The sequence below is a fragment of the Labrus mixtus genome, chromosome 12, assembly GCF_963584025.1.
Source record: "Labrus mixtus chromosome 12, fLabMix1.1, whole genome shotgun sequence".
In the NCBI taxonomy this organism is placed as follows: Eukaryota; Metazoa; Chordata; class Actinopteri; order Labriformes; family Labridae; genus Labrus; species Labrus mixtus.
In genome coordinates, this window is record NC_083623.1 from 2403800 (window position 1) to 2417996 (window position 14197).

General features: G+C 44.2%; 1 protein-coding gene across 2 annotated transcripts in view; it reads right to left on the reverse strand.

Moving 5' to 3' along the window:
* Positions 1-14197, reverse strand: part of LOC132984605 (filamin-A-interacting protein 1-like) — a 39180-nt gene that overhangs the window by 2246 nt on the left and 22737 nt on the right. Inside the window, exons 4-6 of one of the 2 annotated variants that reach the window (XM_061051463.1) lie at positions 13218-13396; positions 3829-6601; positions 2483-2540 (exon numbers count right to left, since the gene is read on the reverse strand). In XM_061051463.1, coding sequence (XP_060907446.1) covers positions 2483-2540; positions 3829-6601; positions 13218-13396 — 3010 coding nt within the window. Of the gene's footprint in view, positions 1-1850; positions 2541-3828; positions 6602-13217; positions 13397-14197 lie in introns of those variants that run through there. The other variant, XM_061051462.1, reaches the window with a different exon arrangement.

Here is a 14197-nt window from a genome sequence, read left to right on the forward strand (position 1 = left end):
AGGAAGAGGGTTTGATCCCCCTCAAATCAGTCTGCAGCAGCCTCAGGGGAGTCACGGCCAACACACCGTCACTGAAGCAAAAACACAGAGCTTGTTATGAATCAGTGTTTTTACACTCTTCTCATGTTTACCCTCCTGTTCTCCAGATGCTTCTTCCTGACTCCATTACCGTCCCATTTGACTTTTCCTCACTGCATTGCTCAACATCTTTACCTCTTTGCCCCCTTGTTCCCAAACATCAGCAGAATTCCCTCAGTTATTAATTAAGTTGAGCTAATCAAGGCGGCTGAGACTGTGAAGATAACATCCTCCCCAGTCGGCTGTTTGCAGATGTGATAGCCTGGAGATGATTGGTGTTTATTGGATTTTTAAAGTGAGTCAACAAAAGAGGATGTCGGTTCCTGTTTCTGTGCGATCAAACTTTTTTAAAACACTTAAATAGAATCAATTTGTCCATGCTGTAGAGAGGCCTTTTTCAATTTTTATTTCAGTCCATTAGAGGGTGCTAGATGCTCAGCCTGCATCCACAGACGATTGGCATTACAAGGCAAGAGCAAACAAAGTAATCTTACAGTTTTCCCATGAGTCCTGCAGACATTGAAACCTTGTGTGGAGCTTAAACTAGACCAAGACCTGTCCTGTCCTTTCATGAACATAATCTTCATAAACCCTCATTAGGAAAAACATAAAGTCACATATAACATGTGGATATGTTTGTGTATTTCTACAGGTTTATTTTTGGGCTTTATTTAGAGATAGGAAAGTGGATGGAGTCAGAAATCAGGGCGAGGGAGAGTGAGGAATGAAAAGCGAGGAATGAAAAGCAGGAAAGGAGTCACAGGTCGGATTTGAACCCTAGACACCCACTTGGAAGATTATAGCTTCCGTACATGGGGTGCACGTACTAACCACTAGGCTACCAGCGCCCCCTGTTTGCATATTTCAAGACAAAAATGAGGAACCAACTCCAATAAGTCTTTTTAAAGGTCACATTTTCTACTCTAACATGTGTCTCTAGTCTGTCTACAAACCCCCCAATGATGAGAAAAGTCCATCCTCTCCATTTTCTGCCTGCTCCACTTTTTGTGTGCTCAAACAGGCTGTTTGGAGATTTTCCCTTCATGACATCACAAAGGGCAGTAGCCCCTCCCCCAGGTGGGTGACACTCCCACAGCTAGGTGTTTGTTCTGCCCTCTGAGTCTGCCTTCTCACCGTAAACAATAGGACATGGAGCGAGAAAGCACCGAGACACCCAAGCCCTCCCCGAGAGGGGGCATGGTCAGACACAGCTCATTTACATATTTAAAGGTACAGACACAGAAACAGCCTGTTCTGAGCAGGGCTGAAATAGAGGGGTTTATAGACATGATCAAATACAGGATCAGAGTGGATTTAGAACAAGAAACTTCACACACATGTTTTGAGGAGCTCAGACTTATTTACACTTCAAACAGAATTAGAAAACTGCATTAATGATTTTATCTCTGGAAATGCCCAGTTGGTTTGCGACTTTAAAGTTTTAATGTAATTATTGTTGTTCATTTGAAATCCTTTACAATTTGAGTGAAATAGCCTGAAACTTTTAATTTCTGTCCGAGTCTGTCCAGTCGACAAGATTAAAAAAAGGTTTATGTGCTCAACTTGCACTGCACTGTGTTCTGAGTTTAATATTAACGTCCCCAAAGTGTATTTGAAAGATCACAAGCCATGAGAACATTGCATTTAACATGGATGAATAACACAAAGATGCTCGGGTTAATAGTTTGGAGGTTTCCTGGTTGATTCTTGCCCACTTCCAAGTCACAAAAAGCTCAAACACACCATTCATTCACAAAGAGATGCTGTACTCATTTCAGAGATAAATAGTTTTAATTTTGTGCCTGTCTCAAATGATGACAATTCATACTTTCTCAAACAATTCACAGTGCATCAGTGATTGGAAACCTCCAAAAGCGGTGGTTGAATAAACACATGTTATGGGAAAATGTGGCTGATGAGAGCAAGTCTACAGCTACTGCCAAAAAAACTACCAAGATGAAGGTATGAAAATGAATCCAAATGCAAATAAAGACATGCAAAGAGATGCTTTGTGAAAAACAAACTGGATGTAGTAACATAAAATCTGTCCTTAAGATAACATAAAAACTTTATTGACAAAAGATAAAAGACGGTTTGTAAAGCTAAGCTCTTGAGAGAGTCCACTTTAAACAGAGTCCGACTTGTGTGCTGTAGATAGACTCGTAGGCTGTGAGTCGGATTTGGCAGAACATTTAGCGTCAAACTCAATTATTATTACACGCTCACATCGAGTCTTTTCCTCTGCAGCCAATTTTTAGCTCTCAGCTTTTCCCCCCGGCCGCAGAGGCCGAGCCACAAAGTGTCGACTTCCTCAACTCGATTTTCATCGACTGGCTCTCCGCCCGCGACTCTAACCTTGTCACCGTCGACACGCCCAGAACCGCCTTGCTGCCCGGTTTCATACCTTTTGACATAGGGATCCGTGTGGCTGCGCCCCGAGCTGACTGCACATCCGAACTGGGCTGGAAAAATATTAAACAACAAAACAGCATGAGGACAGGATTTTTGGATACCAGAAACAGAAAGAACAGTCGGTTGATTGGTTGTGAAGGGATCGTTTAAATGTATTTTAAAAACATTATTTTTATGCAGGGGTCGGGGGTGAGCTTCCAGGTGAGCATAGTTTTGGTTAGCGCTGTGCTAGCTTCTTTCTGTTGTGATGGAAAAGATCTATCATGGTTTACTTTGAAATATCTAACCATCCATCCATCCATTGGTCATCCACGTTGATGGCTTATTCTGGCAGGGTTCAGTGATCAAAACTTTCCTGGACAATATTTGGCAACTAGTGGCATACACCTTGAGCGCTCACCGTATCACAGGACACAAATCCACATATAGAAGCAATACACAGAAACCAGTTAACATGCAAGTCTGAACTGTGTGAAGAAAGTGAACAACCTCAAACAGATATGGAAAGAATTAACAAGAACCCTAACTGCCTATTACCACATAGTCCGTTTGTGCTACGTTCTGTCAGCGCAATGGTTTTGCCCCATTGGACAGCGTTGACCCTGCTACACTGGGTCACTTTTCAGAGTGAGTACCTTATCACCTTATCACTGTAAAACCGAAGAGCTAACCACCACACAAGTGTGGTTCCCTAGACTTGAACAAATGCTTTGTCATTTTTTCCCGCTTTCTCTTCTAATTACTAAAATAAAAGCCTTCCAACCAAGGGGAGTTGTGTCCAAGTAACTGGAACATCCTGAATCTGGGCTACACACTTCTGATTTGTTGACCTGCAAATCATCAAATCAAAGCCTACTGGGTCTTATACAGAGGGCCGCCCCTCTTAGGTATACATTGATATCAGTCTGGGTTATATTTTGAGAGTTTTACTGAGGTGTTATATCTGTACATTTATAATCTTCTAGTGCAAAAGTGAAAAATCCAAATCGGCCACTTCTTGCCCGTGTTTGGTTAAAAGGAGTGAATTTTGTCAGTCGGTAAATCCGTGGTTTTAAACAAGACCTTTACAGGGGTCTCTTCTGGGATGTGGGACTCATTGCATGTCAGATCATTCCAGTGTTAGTTCACACTAGTGAGATCACAGGTTCATAAAGGTCACTGTGTTATACCTGGAGAGAGGGCTATCTAGGGAGCACACAGCACCTGATTTCATTTTGAAACATTTCAGAAGCAACTGCAACGTAAAAGATTAAGACATCCGTTCAGACATTTTTGGTTCGTAAATTAGAGTCTGTATGCTTGTGGATAAATGATAATAAAGAACTTAAAATCTCTCACCACTGACTGTGTCGGCCTGGAAGGAGCCGAGGTGATCGGTGTGATTGTGATGCTGCTGGTCATTTTGCTCTGAGTCGTCGTCTTTCCTATGGACGTTTGGCGAGGGGAGCGGAGCACTGTTCCTGTGGACATTTCCTTGCCGCTTTCAGAGCCAAGTCCGAGGGTCAACACCGGACTGCTGCAGCCCTCAGAAGCCCTCTTGTACTGGGAGCCCAAATGGATGTGGATCTTGTTGTCCTCTGTTGTGATGATGTTGCTTTTGCCGTTGTACTTCCTGTAAGGTGCTGGCCCGGGCTGCTTCTCTTGAGTCATTTTGATAACTGTGCGGCTTGCGGTTATGTTGTGAGGCTCGGGCGACGCGCACGCTTCAGCCACAGGAGTGGTGCTGACCGTTATGATGGACACAGGTGACTGAAGGCCATCAGAGCCGCCACCGTTGCTCTTGTCTGGACTCTTGGCCCTGGAGATGGTGGTAATGGTGACTGGAGATTTGGTTCGATTGAGACCTCCCATCATGTCGCAGGCTTTGCTCTTTGAGGTCACGGTTGTAGGCTTTGGGACGATTGTGATGCGAGGTTTCTGAAGGCCGAGAGTCGGTATGATGGTGGTGCTGGAGAAGAAGTCCTCAGCTCGGGGGCTGGTGATCTCCAGGGTGGCGGTGCTGTTCTCATGATCCGGGGTCACTCGGATGCGCAGAGGTTGTCCCGGCTTTTGGGACATGTTCATCTCCGGTTGAGGGAGCAGGGACGTCCCGTTCGTCCTCTCTGGAGTGGTCTGAGTGAATCCACCAGCCTCCCTCTTTTTCATCCAGGGTATCCAAGATTTCCCCACTCCGAGTTCAGCGGACGCCTGAGGGTATCTCTCGAGAACCGTAGGCTTTTTGAGTTCCCGTTGTCTGAGATTGCTCATTAAGTGGTTTTCCTCGAGGACTGATTTTTGGATAAAGCCTGCCGCTGTCTCATCTTCAGGACACTCACCGACCGTCGATTCTGTTTGCACTGCTGTGGAGGTAACTGGGACATTGACCATCCTGCTGCCGTTCACACTGGGCCTCAACGCACGACTGTAACGCTTGGAGGCCTCCAGCTCATTTGTCAGGTTGGCGACTTCCCGGCTCATGCTCTTCTTCTTCTCCTCCTCCTCCATGAACCTCTGCTGGAGGACAGAGTAATCCACCTGCAGCTGGGAGAGCTGGTCCTCCTTGTTCATCAGTTCGTGGATTTTCTCCTTCAGCGCCCGAACGTCCACCTGCAACTCTCTGGTTTTGGTCTCCTCCATCTTGCAGCGGATTCTCAGCTCAGCCTCCGGACTCATGACCTCGCCTTTCTCGATAGCTTTGTTTCTAGCGATCTGACTTCTCATTTCCTCCAGCAACTTAGAGAGAGTGTTTGCTTTGTCCTGCTCGGTTCTGAATTTCTTCTCCAGCAGATCATACTCATCCTCCGTTTTCATCAAGTCTCCTTCCACGACTTCCAGGTGCTTGAGTCTATTCTTTAGCCTTTCAACTTCAAGCGTCAGCTCTTTCATTTTGTTGTCTTCCTCTGGATTCTCCTTAGTGGCCCACTTCCTTTGCATTTCCCTGTCCGTCTCCTCGAGTCCGTCAATTCTTACTTTCATACCGCTCAGCTTGGTATTCAGCTCCCTGCACTTTCCCTCCTCACTTGCAAGTTTAGTTTGCAACTCGTCTTTCTCTTTGGTGAGCGTCGTCACTCTCATCTCCATCTCCGACTTAAATTTGAGAAGTTTTTTACTCTCCTCGATCAACTTCTCCGTGACCTCTGTAACCTTGCCCTGCTCCGCTTTGAACATCTTACTGAAGTCATCACTTTTCTGTTCCTCCTGTTTGAGTCTCTCTGCCATGTTTTTTCTTTCATCTACCAGGATGACTGTGAAGGACTTCAGCTTCATGAGATCATCTTTGAGGATCATTTCCGACTTTTCAAACTTCGACTCCGAGACCTCTAGTTCTTTCAGCCGAGTTTTCACCGTCTCTAGCTCCCCGGCCAGATCCTTCACAACACGTTTTTCCTTTTCCAAGTTTGTGTGAAGCTGAGAGCACTCGGTTTTGCTCTTATTAAAAGCCCCCTCCAGTTTTTCCAGTTCAACCATTCTCTTCTGCAGTTTATCCACCTCCAGCCTTAACTCCTTGCAGTGGTTCTCTTCGTCCTGCAGCTTTTTCTTCAGCTCCCTGCATTGAGTCTCCGTTTTGGTTATCTCCTCATCCTTGCCCTCCATCTCCAGCACCCTTTTCCGAAGATTCTCAAGCTCAGTCATCAGAGTCGAATCTCCACATTCCCCTTTGGCGATCTTGTCCCTCAGCTCCTGAAGGTCCTCCTCTGATTTACGCAGCAGTTTGTTGCTCTCCTCCAGCTCTTCAATCTTCTGCGCCAGTCCAGCCAGCTTCAGCCTAAGCTGCCTGCTTTGGGACTCTTCACCGGCCAGTTTGGCGGTCATCTCCTCGTGTTCCTGCGCAAATTTGGCGGCTTTATGCTCCAGGTCTTCCTCCAGCTTGAGGACCTTGTGGCCGTCCTCCTTGGCGGTGTCAGTGACGGCTGCCAAACGCTGCTCTTTTTCCTGTAGCTTCTGAGTGAGGTCCTGGACCTTCTGGCTCTGTTGGTCGATTTGCTCTATGTGCAGCTGCCGCTCGTCTACCAACATCAGTGCAAAGGACTTGAGCTTCACCAGCTCGGCTCTGACCTTCTCAAGTCTCCGGCTGTGGTCCTTGTCCTTACGAGCCTGGTAGGCCTTCTCCTGCTCCAACAGCCTTTTGAGTCTAGGAAACAGAGAAGAATGCAAAGTGTGAGCAGAGATTAACATGTTTACAGCCTGGTTCAAAAAAATAAATAGGTCTGATTAGCTCATGTCTCGATCGGCACACACTATATATTTTGATAAGGCGTGTAGCCGACATGATTGACATGCGGGCGCGGTGTAACGGTTTGTCAGGAGGTTTAAAACCCGCCTCAGCTCCAGCTCTCAGCCTGTCGTTAGGTTGACTGAACGTTAGACTGAGACAGCGGCCCTTTTGGAATAGCCACAGTTCAGTAGGCAGTACGTACTTTTCAGTATGGAGATTCAGTAAACTGAACTTTCGTGGTCATTCAGTATGCATTTTTTGGGTCCACCTCAGTATACTGAACTCTTCAGCATGGATACTAACTTCCGGGTTTTATGCAGTATGGATCGGATGCGTGCTTTCAGGAAATTAATTGTATTTTACCCACAATGCAGTGTGAAATTAAACGTAAATCGGCACGTCACGTCCACCTCCAAATCAAAACAAACGAGCGTGGATTAATTTAATCAATTTTTAATCTAGAGTTAAAGTCCCGACTGAAATCACTACATTTAATTAACAACAGAAAATAAAACAAATGTCTGCATTATTATAAAACCTTTCCCCCTCTATTTAAATAATGATTTCACTATTTAAATGTGTCTTTATTTGTTTATTTTAATTTATATTCTGTATCTTACTGTCTTTCATTTGTACTTTTCTGTATGTATGCTACTGTATGTTATTTAGTTATTTAATCTGCCTTTTACTTGATTTACATTGTGATATTGTTTTTTTACCTGACTGTATATGAGCATTACTCTTCTTGAATAAAGCTAAACAAAAAAACAAAAAAAAACGAGTGAATGCGGCCGGTTCGGGTACCGTAAATGACGCCACTTCCATACTGAATGAATCAGACGAAGTATGAGCAAATATCTGCCTACTGAATAGTAGGTACTAAACAGTATACAGCACGGATAGTAGGTACTGCCTACTGAAAGATTGAGTAGGTACTTGGCAATTGGGATACAGCCAGCATTTCCAGCATGGAGACCGCCATTGATGGGACTCCAGCGCCCCCTGCAGGAACAGACAGGTGACACCACTCAGGTTTCATCCTCTATGGAAAAGTCAGTTCTTTTATCATTTTTAGAGGGATACACCAGCGAGTGCAAAACCAAAATGCCTCCAACCAACTACAGCAACAAAACATGAACAATCATAGCACCAAAGCCTCCGTATATTATATAAACAGTTGTGACTAGCTCAGCCTTAGCCAGGTCACTTTTGGGGGACAAGACACAACGGCTAGAGCTACAGTACATGACAGCTCAGTCTCTGATTGACACAGGACCAACTTTCTTCTCCCTCTCCAACCTTGTTGTACTTCTGGATGGCACGCAGTGTGAGTGGAAAAAAGAAACTCCACAACCAGATTGCAGATTTTGTCCATTGAAACCAACATTTATTTTACAAGAAAAAAACTGGCTCTCCTGTAACAAAAAAGACACACACCACCCAGTCTGTTGATCTTACAGACAATAAATACCAGGTTACCTGTCACGTTCAGGGGAAAAACAAGGAACTGGACCCACGTGCAGAATTAACTAAATATATTTAATACACACAAAGGCAACCAAAAACTTACTTCAAAAGCCAAAAAGTAGAAGTAAAAAAACACAGGAAAAATACTTGAAACACAGGTAAGCAAAGGTCTGGCATAGGACATGAGAAACAACATACAAACGACAATGAACTGACACAGAAGGGAAGAAACACAGAGACTAAATAGACATGGGGTAATCAAACACAGGTGAGACTAATGACACAGGTGAAGACAATGAGGGCAATCACACTGGAGGGAAACACACAGAGGCAGGAATAAAATACAAGAAACACTGAGGAGAACTACAAACTAAGTCATGAAACACTGAAGACACACAGAACTCAAGAAAGTAACAAAAACACACTAGAATATAAAGAAACACTAAAGACTAAACTATGAAACATTAGGACAAAAACACACAAGGGAAACAAGCAACACTAGGATAAACAGGAGAAATTAAAACATGGAAACCCAAACGCTGAAATACAGAACTAAGTAAGACCTAATCATGACATTACCTGTGTTCTTGGGCCAATCAGAGAGGAGCTTCAATCAGAAGCCAGATTGACTCCTGGTGTAATTATACTCTAACCCTCGCCCATGGAGTGAATGAGACTCAGGCAGCATTAAACAAACTAAAAAAACATTACCTCCCCTTTTTAAGTCCAAACAAATTAATTTGAGTCCTTTTGAGTACTTTTAGCAAAATAAATTATTTACATATTATCGACTCCTGAGCGTGAGACACCAACATCTATCAAAAAATCAACATCACATACCTATAACTACAAGAGGGACAGTACATGAAGAGCAAACCTTTCTGCTCAGGACACTTTGCATCATCCCGGATGAATTTGCATTAACTTGCATCCTCAAAGATCTTGCCTTGGGTTATATTTGTACCACTTCTAAAGCCTGCTTTGCTTGGTCTGAACTCACCTTCACAAGATACAACTTAAAAGCAAATTCAGCTGCCTTAATGAGAACCTTCTTTGGTTTTCATGCTTTTTTACAAATGCATCAACACAACAGCCCACTGGTATGAAGCAATAGAGAGTGAGAGCCACCGCAGAGCTGCCAGCAAAGTTCTGGGAACTTGTCTGAGTTAATGTCCTGTTTGTAGATGTTTAACTGATCTCTGCGGGAGCCTGTGAGTGTCTGAGAGAGAGAGAGTTTCACATGGCACACATGCACACTCGCATCAGACACTCAATCACACAGAGGAGTCTCAGCACTGCAGAACATGTGCTCAGCATGTTGGAATAAAATAAAATGCAAATCCTCATAACTTATTTTAAGACTCCAGACTTTTACACGTATTCAACTCACCAACTCGCTGGGATGCAGAGCAGGTTGATCCATATCAGAGTGTGTTTGTGAAGCTGAGCAGGAGCCAAACTGCTGCTGCTGCTGAGACTCTCACGGGGTCAGAGAGGGACGGAGGGACGGAGGGAGGGGCTCAGGCTCCGCGGGGGAATTAGCCATCACATTCCAAACATGTCATCAGTGGACAATGAAAAAAAAGGTGGATGTTGTGCTAAACTGCGCTCTCTCTCTCTCCCGCTGGGTGGTGATGTCACCCGCCCCTCCATGGTATGGTCCAAAGAGGCCCTGCCCTTGTTTGGACACTGAGGAGGAGGAGGGGTTAAAAAAAAAAAAAAGGAGCGGGGGAGGATTTCAATGAGCGCTCCCTCTCCTTTCTCCCTCGCCCCGATGGGTGGAGGGACGGGCTGTGCAGCAGGTATGACATAACACACTGAGCCACCTTTAAAGTTCACTCATCTTTCCTTTATATATTTTTCTAAAGAGAAACTCCGGTTTGACAAGTTTGTCTCCTGTCCGTCTTGCAGCCAGCACTTGTCCCCATAGAAACAAGAAAACAATGAGAGTGAGAGTTTTTTGTTTCGGAGAGGACAATGCCAGACTTGCACGGCCTTTCTCATTATAATCTGCCTGTATCGTGCAAAGGGGAGAGACACGATATACAAATCCTCCATAGTGGCTAAATTGTATGAGTGTGAGATCACAGCTTCAGAGGAGGGCCTGTGGTTTGCATCGCAGAGGCTCCTAAATGAGCCAAATATGAGCGGTGCAAAGAGCTTACAGATGCAGAGGCGCTGCGTCACTGCTCTTTATTATTCCCACTGCGTGTTAAACATAAATATCAGCAGGATGTGAGACGGCCTTTTACATTAATCTCCACGATTTGTGGCTGTAAATCTCCAGATTACTGGAAGAAATCTTCTGTCTCAATCTGGATCAAACCTAGAAGATATATTCTTTTAATTTCCAAAAATAATCCAGAGCTTCCTCCGCATCAAACTGTCTGACTGCTCGCCAACACAACAGGATAAACTTAGTAACAAACAGCCACATCTGGGCACAAACCGCCATTTTGGTCCAGACTAAAATATCTCAGCCACTAGTGGATAAGATATACAAGAAATGTGAAATGGTGCAAAGAGGAGGAAGGTTACTAACTCTGATTGTACCTCAAGGTTTTATCCAGTGCCACCATTTGGTCAAACCTAAAGGGATGTTCACAGTGGCTAATTTGAGTCTAGAGTTAGGAAACTACTCAGAAATTAAACAATTGAGCACAATTTTAAAGGTCCGATCAGTGAGATGTGTAGAGAGTGAGATGATAAAGGTATCTTACTATCTGATCATTAAGGAAACATGTTGAAGTGCTGGCTTCTCTGACAACAATGCAGCAGTCAGTATGTCCTCCTTCTAACTTTAGATTCTGCTCCTGAATGCTCTGGATTTGTTTGGACCAGAGAAGGTAGGCGCTTTTAAGGCGACCCCCCCACACACGGCCGTTTTGGACGCCCCTCGGTTTGTCAGATATGAGAGCAGTTATCAGGTCAACAGGTGTTGCAGCGATGGAAGCGGTCAAGAGAAGTGGTTCAGATAGAAGTGATTGTACCCGACCTAAAAAGCCTCTGCATGTTTCTAATAAGCTCCACGAGCAGAAACGTGCTCAAACTAGGATCAATATTGGAGATGCTTTTGAAAAATGGAGAGAGGTTAGAACACAGAAAGGTTTACAGACCCATGCAGAGCTGGATAAACACTGAAGCTTCAGAGTCCACCACATGGTGACCTGAGTGAGCATGGACTCTAGAGAGGAGCATCATCTGAAACGTAAGTCATGACACGATGCTGCACTACAACCACTCAACCCCTGGACTTGTTCTGTCTTCAGATTGATTCCAGTTTATGCCGAGCTAATCTGAGGCATTGTTTATCCTTTTTTCTTGTATCTCATTGTAGATCTGTCTCTTTAACTTGCTCTGGTTGTTGCCTTGATGTCGTTGCTAATGAGCGACCCCACTCAGATCTCATTAAGAATAATAACTAGGGTTGATAGCAAAGACTATAAAGTCCGTTTAGCAGCTCATAACACCTTCAAAATGAACCTAATGCCAACTGGATTATTTTATCGACATGATGAGGCCGTCACTTTGCATCATATTGTGATATTTCCTCGTGCAGTCCTGTGCGTGCATGCGATGCTTGTTTTGCAAACGGAGCCTCTAATCGTGCAGCAGCATCTCTGCAGGGAGTGACATCATCCTGGACGCCTTCATTCATGATATCATCACCTGCAGTGAATCTGCACGCTGACAGGAATGTGTTATCAGACGGAGCTGAGGGTCGGACCGCTAAAGAGACACGTTGACATATATATCCGACTTTTAACCTTTACGTCGCTCCAAAGTGACCGTTAAGTAGAGTTTTTACAGGCTTACAAACTGATACAGATGACGGATTTTCTTCGTTCCATTTTCAGAGAACGTGAGTTATTAATTTCTGTCAGGACCTAAAGACAATTTCAACCAGAATCTTAAAAAGTGGATCTGGAGGAAATATGCACAACCCTGCCCTTAAGTTGTCAGAAATCTAACAAAGTAGTCGATTAAAAGTCCATTTCCTGCAAATCTCCTTCAACTGAGAACCTGAAGGGTTAATCTTTGTCATCACATGAGCATTTAGCTGCATGCTTTTGTGTATTTGATGTCGCGATAAGACACGATTCATCGCTCGCTCTGCCTATCAGAGCAGTCATCCAAAACCTCCACGCTCTGGGTTTTTTATCTGATGCTTCCTGCATCTGCAAAACATCTTCCTATCGACGGTGTTGAATCACGTTTTAATTGAGATTTGTCTAAAAACACGATCACAGGAATCCCACACTCTCTTTTTAGAAGAAAAAAACTTTACATTTCAGAGGTGTTTCTAAAGTGTCTTTAAGCTTCTTCAGTAGGAACCAATCAGCTCGGAGCTTAGAGCCACGTACAGATCATCAGAAATAACTGAGAAACACACTTTTGATTTTTGTCTTTTCATGAGATTTTAAGATTTTGAGTGTTTCTCTCTTCACCCGGAGTTTCTCCTCCAGCCTCCTCGTATTTAATCTGCAGAAAGTCAGAGTGAGCTGATGTGAGAACACAGCAGGATATAATCAGGAGAATTCACCTGGAGCCAATAGGACGGGGAGTGATGTTTCTATACTGACCACCTCTACCATCTCCGTGCTCTAATCAACCTGCTGCTGCATGTTTCCTGTTCTCCAGGATGTTCTTCTCCACTCTTTAGTTCACATTGAGATTCTCTTCAACTACACACAGCACTGATACAAAGACACATATTCTCATTATAGCGTCTTATACTGTATCTCCGGAGCAGTCCTCCTGAAATGATCTAGATATTTTCAGGAGTGTTCGTCATCAGGTTACACGTTCACAATGACTGTTTACTTCTGGGAGAACACAGTCCTGATTTACTACGAGAATAATACACAATCACTTCGACCTTGTTTGTCGATATCAAGGAGCTCGTCCTCCATTTTTTCTCTCCTGTTTGTGGAAAAAACCCTGACTTTCATCATCATACCAAAAAGTTTGTAGCATCTCATTGATACTGTAAGATGATGTCTAAACCTGAGGAAGAATAAGACGTTATCACAATCATTCACTCAGACTCAGCGGGGGGCCTCACCTCTCTCTCTCCTGCTCCAGCAGGTTGGTGAAGTCGTCGCTCTTGTTCATGAAGTCGGTGTGTTTGAGCTTCTCGTTGTCCAGCTCCATGACGGTGCGGCGGTGACATTTCTCGGCCAGCAGCAGCTGCTCCAGCATCCGCCTGTACGTCTCCCTCTGTTTGTCCTCCAGACGGTCCAGCTGAAGAAGAGAAACAACGTCCACACTCATTACTGAACGCACACCGCTCTGACACGCCGCCAACATCTGCCCCGCACAGTATCCAACCGCCATTAGCCACGGCCGCGCTCGCATTGTGTTTGTGCGCTAACAATGAGCAGAGAGACTCTTTTCACACTGCTTTATTCAGAAGTGTTCACACTTACTGTGTGCCCTGCAGGACTCCGCTGAGCATGGAAAATTAAACTTTACAGCCTTTTATTACACAAAAAGAACCAGATTTCAGCCCCTGCTTTCACTCTCCTGCTCCTGATGTAAACGCACAGTGAGGATTTAAAGACAGCGATGTTGCAACAAACTCTGTAAATAACCTCAATCAAGGTCATGAACAACTTTCTCATAAAGCTTATTTAAAAGCTTTTTATGCGATTTTTCACACTTAAATGTATAAATCAAGTCTATCCTCTGAAAATAACTCTGTGAGTCATGACTGTCTACAATGGGTGTAACACCCGAGTCCCACTGTCTGTGATGTTTTCAGAGTTTTCAGAGTCCTATCTTCACTTTGTTTACATCGCCCGGACGGCCGGCTGACTCCTCCCCTCGTGTATAAAAGTTGTTTAATTGAGGGACTAGAGAAAAGAAGAATAACATACTGTACTCACTGCTTAACTGTGTTTCTAGATCACGCTCATTTCAGGTAAATTTACATGCAGTGTGAAGACACGAGCATAATAAAGATCGCTAGCATTAGCATGCTAACATAACATTGCAGTGTGAGTTGTTTTGGTTTCATGCTGGTGCTCAAGGGCGACATCTACT